This window comes from Mustela nigripes, chromosome 4 (assembly GCF_022355385.1).
Source record: "Mustela nigripes isolate SB6536 chromosome 4, MUSNIG.SB6536, whole genome shotgun sequence".
Taxonomy (NCBI): Eukaryota; Metazoa; Chordata; class Mammalia; order Carnivora; family Mustelidae; genus Mustela; species Mustela nigripes.
In genome coordinates, this window is record NC_081560.1 from 182,545,801 (window position 1) to 182,560,771 (window position 14,971).

The 14,971-nt window shown below is 40.1% G+C and overlaps 1 protein-coding gene across 9 annotated transcripts in view; it reads right to left on the bottom strand.

Annotated features, from left to right (window-relative positions):
• Window positions 1-14,971, bottom strand: part of ATE1 (arginyltransferase 1) — a 166,142-nt gene that overhangs the window by 43,898 nt on the left and 107,273 nt on the right. For 5 of the 9 annotated variants that reach the window (XR_009404025.1, XM_059398724.1, XM_059398723.1 and 2 more), the window contains exon 11: window positions 1,510-1,630. The exons of the other annotated variants lie outside the window; for them this stretch is intronic. Coding sequence is in view for 4 of the 5 variants with exons in the window: in XM_059398724.1 (XP_059254707.1) it covers window positions 1,510-1,630 (121 nt within the window). In the remaining variant the exon portion in view is untranslated. The remainder of the gene's footprint in view (window positions 1-1,509; window positions 1,631-14,971) is intronic. 9 annotated transcript variants of the gene reach the window in all.

The window sequence follows — 14,971 nt, forward strand, 5'->3', positions numbered from 1 at the left end:
CTGCCTACTTGTGATCTCTCTCTCTCTCTGTCAAATAAATAAATAAATAAATCTTAAAAAAAAAAAAAAAAAAAAAAAAAAGGAAGTGCCCCCTCTTGATTTTGTAACAGCTTTTCAAGGAGAGACCAAAATACAATGGGACATGAACCAATTTTATTTTAATAAGAAAAAACCTGATTTGTCGGGGGGAAATGCACACCCTAGAACAGAAGAAATTACTGCATTTTTTTCCTGATCCCTTTTGTCTTCGTATTTGATTTTCCCATTTATTCCCTTCCCCTCTGCTGGCTTTTTCACTTCTCTTTTCTGATTTTTTTCCCCCAAGTTGAGACCATAAATGACTAGATAAAAAATATTTTATTCTTCATTGTGCATCAGGCAATCTCCTCTGGTGGGCTGGGAGGAGTGAGAACCCAGGAAGCACACAGGGGCGCACCCAGGCACTTCAGTCTGAGGAAAAACACGCACGGGGACTTGTCGCCACCCACCACGAGAGCGTCCCAGCTCTCCCGGGCGGAACAAAGCTGCAGCGGGACGCAGGGAGGGTGAGGAGGGCCGTGCAAAGGGGACTGCTGTCAACTGAGGGGGGTCCGGACCAAAGGGAGGGGAGCGGAACTGCACATTTTCTTGGAGACAGGAAACGGACTAAGTAAAGGCGGATGCAGGCGGAAGCCCGCGGTACAGTGCAGGGGACCCGGCGACCGCCAACTCAGCAAGAATACGGGGCGGTTCTCAGCACGTCTGTCTTACTTTAATCCTCATTACAGTGAGGAAGGTTCTATTATTATCTTAATACTGAAGGTGATGAAACTGCCTAAGGGCGCACGGTTTACAGGCTGCTGACGAGCCTGTCTGACTCGGGGCTACACTTCCAGGGTCGGTGCCCACTACCGGTGCACAGAGAGCCCACCGCGGAATGCCCAGGAGATCAAACACGGCCAGGGCTCTACCGCGCTGCGGGTGGGAGAAGGGACAGGAAAGGAGAAGCACCAGATGCACGAAGAAAGTCAACAAAGTATTACACACACACACACACACACACACACACACACACACGAAGAATAAGAAAGCATTTTCACAAAACCCATCCCAGCCTGTTGGCCCTCAGGAAACCCTTCCACAACTTTATGCAATCCAACGGGTCAGTATGTCTACGTGCTTTGCCCTTGCTAAACAATTTAGTGACTAATTTCCATGCACTGTGATAGCGGTAAAGAGAAATAACTGGAAAGGGGGTCAGCCCTCAAAGCGTATAATAACTACTAACAGAAGACGATAGGTAGTGAGGAGCAGACGCACAGGTGTCCACATTTATCTCCAAAAGTGAGAGTGTTGTATGTGTGCACATGTGTTATCTCCGTGTCATACACACACACACGCACATGTACACACTCATGCACATTCTGCAATAGATAAAAAGCTACCTGGACCCTATGAAGAGCCAAAGCCATACACACGGAACCTAAAAACATTGCTAACAATTTCCAGTGAGCTCTGCTCTGAACATACCTGCTTCTGGGTCCTGGTTGAAACGGCAGTACTTGGAATTCTCAAGCAACGACAGGCACTGCTCAATGGGCACCCAAACATACGTCTCAGGACACAACAAATCAGAAGGTCTATACTGACCCTAAAGGAAAGTGAAGGAAAAAAAACCCACAGGCATTACAAACACAGTAACTTCTTGGTTACCAGGCTCCACAGTTCCAGGAAAGGTTTTAATCACCAGTTTAAACAAAGTCAACCAGAAACAGCTTTCTTGTAAATACTAAGTGACTCTCCAAACTGCCTTCCCATCTCAAGAATGTACATTGGATTCAAAAGCTCTCCAAAAGTAATGCATCACTATTTGTGACGCCTGTATTGATCTGGAAGATTCAAGTTTCTACTTTCTTTTTCAAGAAATATTTAATATACGATTCTTGCTTAGCTGACTGCAGAGAATACCCAGTTTTGAAATCAAAGTGAAATGTCTTTTCACATATGACAGCATTATAATTTACATCTGGAGCAAACTCTTTTCTGAAATGAAATTTCAGGATGCTTTCATTTGTAGACTCAGTTGATAATACTCATTCCATGTTAATGTATTTAAAAGTACTGTTTTGTCAAGAAACTTATATGAACAATCCAAACTATTAAATGTAAACAAAGAGAAGTTTAAAAAATATTACAGAAATTTTAGGGAAAATTCTATCATAATAATCCTCAAGTTTCTTCCAAACACCATTTTAGCAGAAATGACTTATACATTTATAACCCAATTATATACTCCAAATTTAAAACAAAGACTATACACTAAATGCTGAAGAAAAAAAGTCATTTGCCTATAGGTAATGTAGTAGATAATCAACAGGGCATGGTACAAATTATGTGAAATCACTCAGTGAAAATTTTCAGAAGTATCAAAGTTAATTAAAATACAAATATCTCTTCTCTAAAATTCTGAAATTCAAAATTCATTACGGAGGTTAAAATCCAGTAGTATTTTCCAACTCTGTTTCGTATAACCTGTAATAAGAAATACACTTACATGACAACCCAGCAAACACATATGCAAATACAGAACTAGAAGCAAACCTTACTATAAAATGTTTATCCATCTTATGTAATCTTTTATTTCCTATCCTACTCTATCTCCTTTTTTAACGCTCTTGAACCATAAATACTGCTTTTACAAACAGCTAGTGGGTCACAACCTCAGAGTTTGAAAAACATGATGTGGCACAAAGCCCTTTATAAGGAATATGGCCGTTACAGACCCACCACTGCTACAGACCTTTTTATCACACAGGTGTTCTGTCACCTGCCTGCTATGTGAAGGTCACTATAGGAGGCCTCACTCAGATACACAAGGAACACCACATCTTCCCCGCTCTCGAAGCATCCAGAAGTTCGTAAGTGAACGGGGGAGAGCATATACAAAGAAAGTATATGCGAATCAGCTCCTGCTGGAGAGGCTGGGAGAGAGGTCAAGGGGGATGTGGAGTTTTACTGGGGATTTAACAGATGACCGGAGTGAAGTCTAGGGCAGGAAGAAAGGAATGAGAACGATCTAGATAAAGGGAGCAGGGTAAGGGAGGGCGCACGGTGGGGCCTGGTAGGAGAGTCACCCCAAGGAACAGGAAACAGCAGGGCACTGCAGAAATGGACAGGTAGGTTGGGACAGATTCTGTGAGGCCACGACATTCACGTTTCAGCCTATATTCTAGATGAAATGCGGATGCTTGCTGGCGAAGAGAGAAAGCATGACAAGAGGGAGGGGACTAGAACTCAGGTGCCTGACCTTGACCTTCCCAGACTGTTCACGGCATTGCTGATGCCTCGAGGCCCCGAGCAGGATAGGCCATCCATAACGGGAAGCTCCGGGTGGTCCACATACTCCTCCAACGTGAAAAATACTAACAGGATTCTTTAGAGACGAGCTAATAATTAAGTAGGTGCAATAAAGCCTGATAGTCAACGATGTCTGTCTTACCAAAAGCAATGTCATTCTCTCCATTAATTCAGAAATTGTTTTATTGATGGAAAGCAGCAGCATGATGTGATGCTGACCTTGTTAACAAAGTTGGAAAACTAGCAGTCTCAAGCAATGGGTCTAAATCTTTATTTTCATTTTGGGTCAGAGACCATTTTGAAATCTGCTGAGGGAAAAAGGCTGAACATAAAAGCTAAAGATATAAAACTTCTACAAGAAAAAAAGGAGTAAATTTTCTTCACCTTGGAGTACACAAAGATTTCTTAGTGCACAAAAACACATTAACCATAACAACAACAACAACAAAAATAATAAAAACAACTGATGAGCTGATTTCATGAAAATTATATACTGTATTCAAAAAATTATTAAGAGAATAAATAGGCAGGTGCCTGGTGGCTCAGTTGGTTAAGAGACTCCCTTCAGCTCAGCTCATGATCCTGGAGTCCTGGGATCGAGTCCCACATTAGGCTCTCTGCTCAGCGGGAAGTCTGCTTCTCCCTCTGGCCCTCCCCTTCTCGTTCTCTCTCCCTCTCTCTCATTGTCTCTCAAATAAATAAAAAATGTTAAAAAAATAAATAAATAAATAGGCAAGCCAAAGACTAAGAGAAAATATTAACAAAACATATATTGGAAAACAGATGTGTATACAAAACACATTAAAAAAACTTAACAACTCAAGAATAATAAAAAAAATCCATTTCTTAAAAAAGGGCACCGAATACAGATGAATGCCTAATAAACATCTGAAAATATATTCAACATCAGTTATCAGAAATGCCAATTAAAACCGTAACACATCACTGCACACCCACCAGAATGGATAACATTAAAAAGACTGAATAACAAGTTCTGGCAAGGAATTGGATTATGTACAAGACGGGACGGATACAGCGGGTTTACAATGGTATAACCACTTGGGAAAATATATTCTTGGACATTTATCATTTGTGAATATGTTTATGATAAATTCCTTGAATTGGAATTGATGCGTGTAAGGGTTTTTATGTTTTACAGCACAAAACTATTTTCCATAGAAGTTGTGCCATTTTACATTCCCATTAGCAACATATGGACACAAGTGTTCATTACCCCACTTACTTAGTTAGCAACAGAGCGTACAATTGAAACTTTCAATCTCTGCCAATCAGAGAAATGGCAATTCACTGTGGTTTTAATTTGCATCACAAAGCTTTCCATACATTTAAAGCAATTTGTATTTCCTTTCCCATAATGTTGGCCCACTGTTGTTAGATTTCTGGTTTTATTATTTGAAAAACTCTTTATATATTAAGGAAATTCATCCTTGGTTTGCAAAATATGTTTTACTTCCCTAGTTTATAGGTCTTCTGACTACGCCATTTCCTTTCACCAGGTGGAAATCTGGTAAGTGGTCAAATTCATCATCTTTAAAAATGGTGTCTGTTGGGACGCCTGGGTGGCTCAGTTGGTTAAGCAGCTGCCTTCGGCTCAGGTCATGATCCCAGCGTCCTGGGATCGAGTCCCACATCGGGCTCCTTGCTCAGCGGGGAGCCTGCTTCTCCCTCTGCCTCTGCCTGCCTCTCTGTCTGCCTGTGCTCGCTTTCGCTCGCGTTCTCTCTGACAAATAAATAAATAAAATCTTTAAAAAAAAAAAAATGGTGTCTGAGTCTTCCAATATTATTTTAAAAAGTCACTATCACTCAAATATTATAAAAACATTCACTTTTTCCCTAGTACTTTTACGGTTTCATAATTTTACATTTACACTTATGCTCCATCTGGAATTTATTTTGGAATAAGCTATAAGAAAAGGATCTAACCTAATTTCTTTCAGATGTTTACCAAGTGGCTTCAATATCATTTTAGGACTGTGGTTTCCCCCACTGATTTAAATGTCCTTCTGATAACTTACTAAATTTCCATATACATTTAGATCTCTTTCAGCGCCTCCCATTTATTTTTATATACTCACCTGTCTACTCATGTGCCAGTGCCACACAGTTTTAACTGTTGAAGCTTGATATTATATTTTAATATCTAGCAGATCTAACCCCCCGCACCACCAATACTCTTCATTTACAGTATTTTCTGGCTCTTCCTGCTTAATTTTTCTAAAATTCTGTACTTAGGGGGTACCTGGCTGACTCAGTCAGTGTGCAACTCTTGATCACAGGGTTCTGAGTTTGAGCCCCACGATGAGTGTAGACATAACTTACATAAAATCTTTAAAAATAAATAAATAAATAAATAAATAAAATTCAGTACTTAATACAAAAATGTTACCATTATGAACAATGAAACAGTAATAAAAGTGTTATGGTGTGTTTTGTCTACTGTGATGGCAGGACATAAAAGCAGAGAATCCCAAAAATGTTAGTAAAAAGAAAATATATGTATCATCTTAAGTTTAAAAAAAAACCCAACCCAAAACATACAAATGACACCATTTTCTAATTTAAGGTAGAACTGAGTGATGACTGGCTAAGATGCACAGATCAGTTATTGGGGGGTGGGGTAAGGCGAGGCGGTCAGGCATCACCTTAGACGTCTTTAAAGATTAAAACAGACAAATTCCCTGCAGCTATGCAAATTCATCCACAGACACCTGAACCCAATGCCTGGATTTAATAATGACATTGACATTAAAAAATATTTAGTCACTGAGCAGGAAAAGAATCCTCACTATGTGACACACACTAGATGCTTGGAATAAAACGATGAACAAATGAATGCATGCCTCTAGATAATTCACCATCTACCGGCAGTGACAGACCTGGACAAAGATGAAATGAACATAAGAACGCAGAAAGGGGACGCCTGGATGGCTCAGGCAGGTAAGCGTCCAACTCCTTATTTCAGTTCAGGTCATGATCTCAGGGTCATGACATCAAGCCCCACACTGGGCTCATGCACCAGGCGTGGAGCCTGCTTGAGATTCTCTCTCCCTTCAACCTACCCCGCCCCTCCCTCACCCTCAATACCTCTCTTTAAAAAAAAAAAAAAAAGAATACAGCAAGTGTAATTGTGTACAGTGGTTCAAAGTTCCTAAATTTTCACAACATTCTTTTCAGGTCATACTTGTTCATAGTGGGCCAGAGGTTTTTTTTCTTTCTTTCTTTTTTTTTCCCCCAAAGATTTTATTTATTTATTTGACAGAGAGAGACCACAAGTAGGCAGAGAGGCAGGCAGAGAGAGAGGGGGAGGCAGGCTCCCTGCCGAGCAGAGCGCCTGATGCAGGGCTCGATCCCCGGACCCGAGATCATGACCTGAGCTGAAGACAGAGGCTTTAACCCACTGAGCCACCCAGGTGCCCCCAGAGATTTTCTTTATAATTCCTTAAGTACACTTCATTTATTTCACTGAAAAGTCACAAATATATACACTTTAACTTCTGCTCATCATCTGAAGTCAAGTTCCAAAGACTAGCTTAAAACATTATTTTTCTCTTGGGATGCCTGGGCGGCTAAGATGGTTAAGCCTTCTGCTCAAGTCATGATCTCAAGGTCCTGGGATGGAGTCCCACACTGGGCTCCCAGGTCAGTGCGGAGGTTCCCTCACCTCTCCCCCAGCTAGTGCTCTGTCTCTTATTTCTCTCTCAAATGAATAAATAAAACAAAACCAAAATAACATTATTTTTCTCCAAACTACAGGCTTATCTCAGTGCTTCATATCAAATATTCCCTCATGCCACCAAAGAATACAAAGGGTTTTATGAAATAAATCACTCTGAAATGTATGTTTTCTAACGTTCTAACATTAACATTAGCTGGTTGAGTGTTAAGAGACCAAAGTGCTTACAGCTCAATTTAAATTGCCACCACACAAATGAAAAACGCAGGGGATTGAAATCTACGCTGCCTTTGCAGCCAATGTAAGAAAATGAGAAATGTCTGTGTTAAGAATGTAATTACTTAAGGATTTGGACATACTTTCCCATAGCCAGAAGAAAAAAATATTTAATCAACTTCTAAGTACATTCATTCATACTGGAACAATGAGGTAAAAGCAGATTATTTCTTTCCTAGGGTGCTGACTCTTTGTAAATAAGAAAATCAGAGTTACCACAGATTTCTCAAGTACTCAAAATTCTGAAAATGTAATTGGTCTGACAGGGCTTATCTCACAATTTTTTTGAGCCTTCTTGCAACTGGATGTACAATTATAGATGAGCTCCAGGCTCTCCAGACACCATCTCAAAACCACCACCCAACAAGGACAGGACCCCTTGAAATGTTACGAAGCAAAGGCACCAGTTTCAAGAGGGGGCTCCGGCAGAGGATGACGCAGTTCAAGATTAAGAAGGCTGGGAAAGGTAAAAGCGGTCTTGTAAAAAGCTTAAAATTAGAAGAGGGAATGACTACTCCTCATTATTAATTACATGTTTCTGGGGAGGGATAACCATTCCATTCAAAGTTATGAAAGGAAGAGAAGTTGAGCCACCTCTGTGGTACGTTCTGCAGCTGTTTACAAACTGTTCTGGACTGGAAAACAAGAGCAAAAACGAAAAACAAAGTGCCTCTATGTTTTCAGTCGTCAAGGAAGAGGGAGGTTCTGTTTAGAGTGCTCAGTAGTATTCAGTTCAATGACTTTATTCCTTGATTTCATTTTGTTTGAGGAAAACCAATTAAACTGCTTGTAAAACCCAAATCCTACTTACATCCCCCCACAAAAAAAGGGAGAAGAAATTAAAATATAGTCATATTTCTGTCAACTTTACTAGGTTGTCACAGGCTGAAATTCAAGGAAATTCCAAAGTTAAATCTAAAACAGGAAGGGAAAACAACTAGCTAAATACATTTCCTGCTCTATTTCTATTAAAAATAACTGCTTCTTCCAGAAGAGGAGATCATACAATTTCGGCTTTTGGTCAATGGAATGAAGAGGCATTCCTTTCACTTGCATGCTTTAGACCATAATCTGAAGAACATTATCATACTAATCTACTTTTCTACCCTATAAAAGAATCACAAAATAAACTAGATGGAGATTAGCTTAGTTTAGCAAAATATATTGATCAAACTTCAACCTAAAAATTACATTCCTCTTGATAACCAGAGGTTAAAAATACTGTGCTTTCCTTTCTTACCAAATAAAAGTGACACAGGTATATAAAGTACATATAAACAGGGGTAAGCATCTGGAAATCCTTGATTTCACAATCATTAACAATTTCAGAAAAGATACTTTGAAACAGATCAACATTCTTTACTTCCAATGAAAACACAGCCAACAATACTAAAAGTCTTTCCTTTAAGGTGTAACTAGTTACAAATCTGGATCTGTGAAGGCGAAAACAACATAAAGTAGAAGGAGGAAGGGCGAAAAATGGTTGTGGCAAGGCCCTCCAAATCTATCTTCTTTTGTAAGTTTTTTTTTGTGACACAAATGAGGCACCATAAAATTCACCTTTTTAAAGTGTACATTTCCATTGTGTTTAGTATATTTTGCAAGGTTACCCAATCAACACGACTACCTAAGTCCATAACATTTTTATCATTCTATTAAAAAAAAAAAAAACAAAAAACAAAGCCCTGTACCCATTAGCAGTCACTTCCCATGCCCTCTCCCCACAAGCCCCTGGCAACCATTACATCTCCTGGCAATGCACTTTAAAATGGAGTATTTGTTTACTTTGCCACACTTCCTGTTAGAGGCCCAGTAAAGCCCAAAGCCACAACACAGCCTGCAGGCCCCAGTGACCGGCCCATGTTACCTCTCCGGCTTGTCCTCCGGCACGTTTCCCCTCCTCCCTCCTTCCACCCGGCCACGCTGGGGGCACGACTGCCCCTAGAACAACACGTCAGGCCTGCTCCTGCCTCAGGGCTTCTGTCTTCTCTTCTGGACTTACGGATATTCCTGGGACTCTAAGTTTTCGTGCAAATGTCATCTCAATGAAGCCCCCCATCCCCTCTACTATTTTCTTCCATAGGACGTGCCACCTTCTAACCCTTCTGTTAACTTCCTTATTTCCGAGATCTATCGGAAACTCCTTGCTAGAGCCCAGGGTCAGGAGTTTTAGTCTGATGTGTTCACTGACATATCCCAAACCCGCTCGGTACCACCTGCTGGAGGGAATGTGAATGCAGGACACCGGGCCCACGCCTCTGCCACCTCCCTGTCTAGACACAGCGTTGGTCACTTTCATACACTCGTCCTGCACGTTGACATGGCACGCGGGGAGCGACCGGTGTTTGCCAAACTTGTACTTATGATGCAGCCCCACCGCGTTTCCTCTGCATAGAGACCGTGCCTGACCTTCAGGAACGCTGGGCATGATCACTGGAGACTCGCAGTATGTGATCGTGCCAGGATCCGAAAGAGTTACTACAATTAAAAAGAAGGCTCTCATACACAAGGTTAGAAACTACTAGTTCATGTCAATACAGTTTTTCCCCTCAAAGCTGAAAAGTTTTCTTTCCTTATTTCACTGGCATACACTTTCTTTTAAAGAAATGCATAGTTCTTCATATTAAGTTTCATTTTAGGAAAGGAGAGGGAAACATGACTTGAGAAAAGGCAGTGTCATTCTGGGGAGGATCAGATCAAGGACAACGAGCTCCCCCGGCATTTAGGAACGGTCTTCATGGGGTGCCTGGGTGGCTCAGCTGGTTAAGCATCTCACTGTGGCTCAGGTCATGATCCTGAGGTCCCTAGGATCGAGTCCTACCTCAGGCTCCCTACTCAACAGGGAGCTGCTTGTCCCTCTGCCTCCTCGCCTCCCCCTGCTGTGCTCTCCCTCAAGTAAATAAATAAATCTTTAAAAAAACAAACAAACAACATAGTCTTCATAGTCTTCATAATCTTCATGATGATTCACTACCTCATAGGAGCTCAGTCTCAGAACAGATGATGACAAAAGTAATGAAAACAGTCACTCTTTCTACTGTGCAGTTGAAAGACTAAGATCATGGAATGGTAGTGATCGAATGTAATGTTTCTGGAAATGAATTCAACATAGACACCTGATTCCCATTCACTTCTTATACCTAAGTTTTAAAATATTTGCAATTTTTAAAAGGATTTTCAAAATAAGTTCTAAAAACCTTAAAAATCACAACTCAGTTCAACATGCACAGACTCTGCTTATCATCAAGGCTGAAAGGATAGGAAGAGGCTCGTGGCGCCTTCGTGATACGCTGGGGAAAGGGAGGCCGTGTGCGCCAGTAACTTTCATAGCCAGGGTCAATGCAGGGGCACAGGCACAAGGTCCTGGGGAAGCACAAAAGGGCTCGAACATGGATGTGATATCCAGAGGAACAAGCTGCTGGTCAAACACAAGGAAGAGACAACCAGCTCAGAAGAGTTCCCTTCCACAGCATGTCCAAGTCTGAGGAGCACGTTTCCACGTTTGGAGAAAAATTTAGGCACTTACCAAAAGCACAAACAGATCCAAGACCTACATGGCCGAATCCCTCCTGGGCTCCCAAATACATGTCCATCATTATTTTACCAAATAGGAAATGAAATGGAAAATGACTGTTTCACCTCCACAGATTAGCATGTGGTCCTACGTCTGTGGTTTGTGACACTTCAAAAATAAATGTCTCTTCAGCTTTATATTCAAAAGGTTAGGTTAAAGACTAACTCTGTCTTTTCTCTGAACAAACGCCAATTTCCATAAATTCAAATTTATTACCAGCATTTATCTTTCTTCTTAATTTAGAATGACATATTCAAAGTAACTTTCAAGTTCATAAATGGACCCCACTGTAACTTGGTATTATCTGGAAAAATATTATGAAAATGACAATTTCAAAATTACATTCTGGGTTCTTTGATGTTATTACATCTTCTTAGATTCCTACAAAAGCATTTCTTACAACTGAATACACCACCGATCAAAAATAAAAGCTTATTACTAGCCACCCCTTTCTAAATAAATGCACAGTATTAAAAGGTCTATTCTTTGATTATATCAAATCCAGGAGTACGCAATTTTACTAAAGGGCTCCAACATCATTTAAAGGCCTTTTTTTTTTTTTGGACTTTATAAGATGACATATATGAACTCATATGCATTCAGGACTACAAATGTTTACAAATCTGACATATAAGAATTCTCTTTGAGTACTGCATTCTGCATTTGTCTTTGTATGAGTTTAAACAACATGCAAGTAAGAAGTTATTCCTTTAATTAACATTAAAGGATTTAAGACTTACTTTTCTCAGGAAAAAAAAAAAAAAACAGAAAAGTAAAGAAATGCTTTCATATGATATTCACCCAAGTTAGCATTCTTGGCTTTTAATTGGAAACATCTGGGGATGGGCTTGGCAGATTGCAATAAAATTGAAGTTACCAATTCACACCCTGCCATTTTGAGGGTATTTTGTTTTTACAGTTTTCAAATTAAAACCAAACGGACTTTCCTTTGAACTCTGGTCCTGAAGCAAAGATCTCTGTGAGATTTCACTCAAGAATACTTTATAAATATTTTGAAAAATATGACGGATTTCGCGTGTATTTGAGGAGAGGATAAACCAGCAGAGTTTATTTTTAAAGTTCAAGTTAAATTAAAATGTAAGAACACTAAAAAGGCAGTATTATTTAAATACACACATGCAAACACACACACAGACTAAGTTCAGACCAGCAGCACTGAACCAAGATCACCAGACATTTAAATCTTATCAGGCAAAGTTGATATCAGTATCCTACTTTTCTATGATGAATCTACTGATTTTACTACAACCAATTGCTTAAAGAGAAGTTCTAATGCTACATAAACAAAAATAGTTCGAAATAATCCATTAGAGTGGGCTGTACCTCCAGAGAAAGCAAGAAAGAACAAGGTCTTATTAAATCCAGTCTTTTCCCTGAAAGACAACACCAATGCAATCCCGTCCACAAAGTACTACAGCAGACCCCTTGCTCCCTGATTTCATTACATAAACAGAGATTGACTTTATCAGTCCCCAAGAGAGTGCTTGAGAGGTAACTCTAGCTGCTCTGTTTTCAGAAACTGTGTTTGGATTGTGCCACACTCAGTTGGCGAGGTGAGCAGAGACCAGGGAAGACAAAGGGCCTAAACATCTGAATCCATTTGTGTTCCCCAAATTCTGAAAGCCAACAGATGTACTCCATGTGCTGCTAGGCTAAGCTTTGAAAATTTAAAAATACATTATTTTTTTCCACTGACAAACAGAAAGTGATGGTATTCTGTGTTTCTTTAATTAAAATCCAAGGGTTCCAAGGGTTTGCAAAGGCTCTGGGACTTACTTTAAAGCTTCCTTAAGTCTGGGCTATTTATTTTACTATTAGCAAATAATAGAGAATAAAGATTCTAATTCAGTTTTAATCACAATCTTTGCTTTTATTTTGGAAACCCTGGGTTAATCTTTTTTCTTCTAGAAAATACAAAGAAAGCTTGTGAAGAAAAGATTCAGGGAGTCAACTTACAGCCCAAATTTAATTTCAAACTGAAGGGTCATAAGTTGAAAAGGATGAAGAAAAAAAGAGAATGAAAGACGAAGACAAAGAAAATAAGACAAAAATGAAAAAGTAAAACCCAAAGCTGCTTTAATTTCTGTTAAAGATTAGATATTCATATCAGTATTTATGTGTGTGTGTGTATATTAAATCTGGCCTTCCCCATACTAGGAAGAAGTATCAGGTTAGGTGTTTGCTTTGTTAGGCTTAAGGCTCTTGTGGGAGAAGCAGTAGGGACCGTCACTGGCTCTGCTCCTGCCCAAGACGGAGCCACCCTCACCTGGGGGCAATGGGGAACTCCAACGTCTGCGCTGACTCCAACCATCCTCCTAGTGCCAACAGAGTAAGAACCGACTGTGTCAATGCTCCACTTAAAACCCTTACTGGCTCTACAATATCTATAGTAAAGCAGGATAATCTCTTCTTAAAGTAAAACAAAACAAAACAAAACAGACCTTTATAAGATACTCCTGTGAGTTTAGTTAGAGCTGATGAGAAATTACATAAGATCAAAAGCAGTACAAATTCATAAGTGCTTTTAAATGACTTTGGATTTTACTAAAGACAACAGAAGCTATGTGTTTGCACACTCATCATACTGTATTCATGTGTTTATTAGTCTGCATGTACTATGCATATAGACTCAGTCTGCTTGCTCCCTGGTGTGGACAGATCACGCACCCTGAGTGCAGGGCCCAAGGCCTACTGTCAGCCTCCTCTCTACCCCAAGCGCACTCACATCTAGGCACCAGGCTGAGGACTCCCTTGGTCTAATGCCTCTTATGGCCCTAAATGCTCTTTGTCTCCCAAGGTCTCCTCAGATTCTGTTTCCCTCATCACCAGCTGCTCTCATCCTCAGGTAGAATCATCCCCTGCACTTTCTTTCCCATAAGTCAGTGGGTAATTATTAAATGCCTACTGTCTGCAAGGCTCTATGCTAAGGTCCTGGGAACACCATGGTGACAATAACTTGTCAGTTTCAGTTCTAGAAAGTTCCAGTCTAGAAAGGGAGGTGGCTTTAAGAAAATAATCATACAGAATTTATATATCATTACAAAATGTGGCAAATACAATGAAGGAAAAAAATCAGACAGTACAAAGGCAGGCCTAATTTATTTTTTTTTTAACATTTTTTTAAAAAGACTTTATTTGACAGAGAGAGAGAGATCACAAGTAGGCAGAGCAGAAAGCAGAAAGAGAGAGGGAAGCAGGCTCCCTGCGGAGCAGAGAGCCCAATGCGGGGCTCTATCCCAGGACCCTGAGATCATGACCCAAGCCGAAGACAGAGGCTTAACCCACTGAGCCACCCAGGGGCCATGGGAGGCCCAATTTAGATTGGGAGATTCAGGGTTGGTATCTTTAGTGGATATCTGGGTTTCTACAGAAGTCTTTTCTAGAAGTTAATACATTATCTATTAGAGTTGTCTGTTGACATGCTGTTTCTCTCTTACTACTGCAATCCCCCATACCTCCTTCCCCAATCTCAACTTGGGAATTTCCAGACAGCTGGGAGTACATTTCTTTGCATTCCTTGTGCCTAGACAGAATTCCTAATATGAACTGAGTTTTCAATAAATACTCAATGAATTTTTATCCAATTAAACTGAATGTGTCAAATTCTATTTCTTAAAAATAGATGATTTTATTATTTTTTTAAGATATTATTTATTTGAGAAAGAGAGAGAGGGAGAACACAAGCAGGTGGAGGGGCAGAGGGAGAAAGAAAGGGAGAAGCAGACTCTCTGAGGAGCAGGGAGACTGACTCAGGGCTTGATCCCAGGACCCAGGGATCATGACCTGAGCTGAAGTCAGACATAAGCGACTGAGCCACCCAGGCGACCCAATCAGATAATTTTAAAACTAGAAGGGCTGTAGACCTCCCTAGTTAGTATCTAGATTCATTTTAATATTTAAAAAGGGAAGGGGGACAGAAAAACTAAGTGACTTAAGGCCAATTACTGGTAAAGCCAAGACGAGAAGCTCAATCTCAGTATTTTCTGTTAAAATTTCCAAGCTAAAAGCAGACCTAAGTTTGAACACCTAAAGTGTGTCAGCAACATCCTATGTTACCATTTATGAAAATG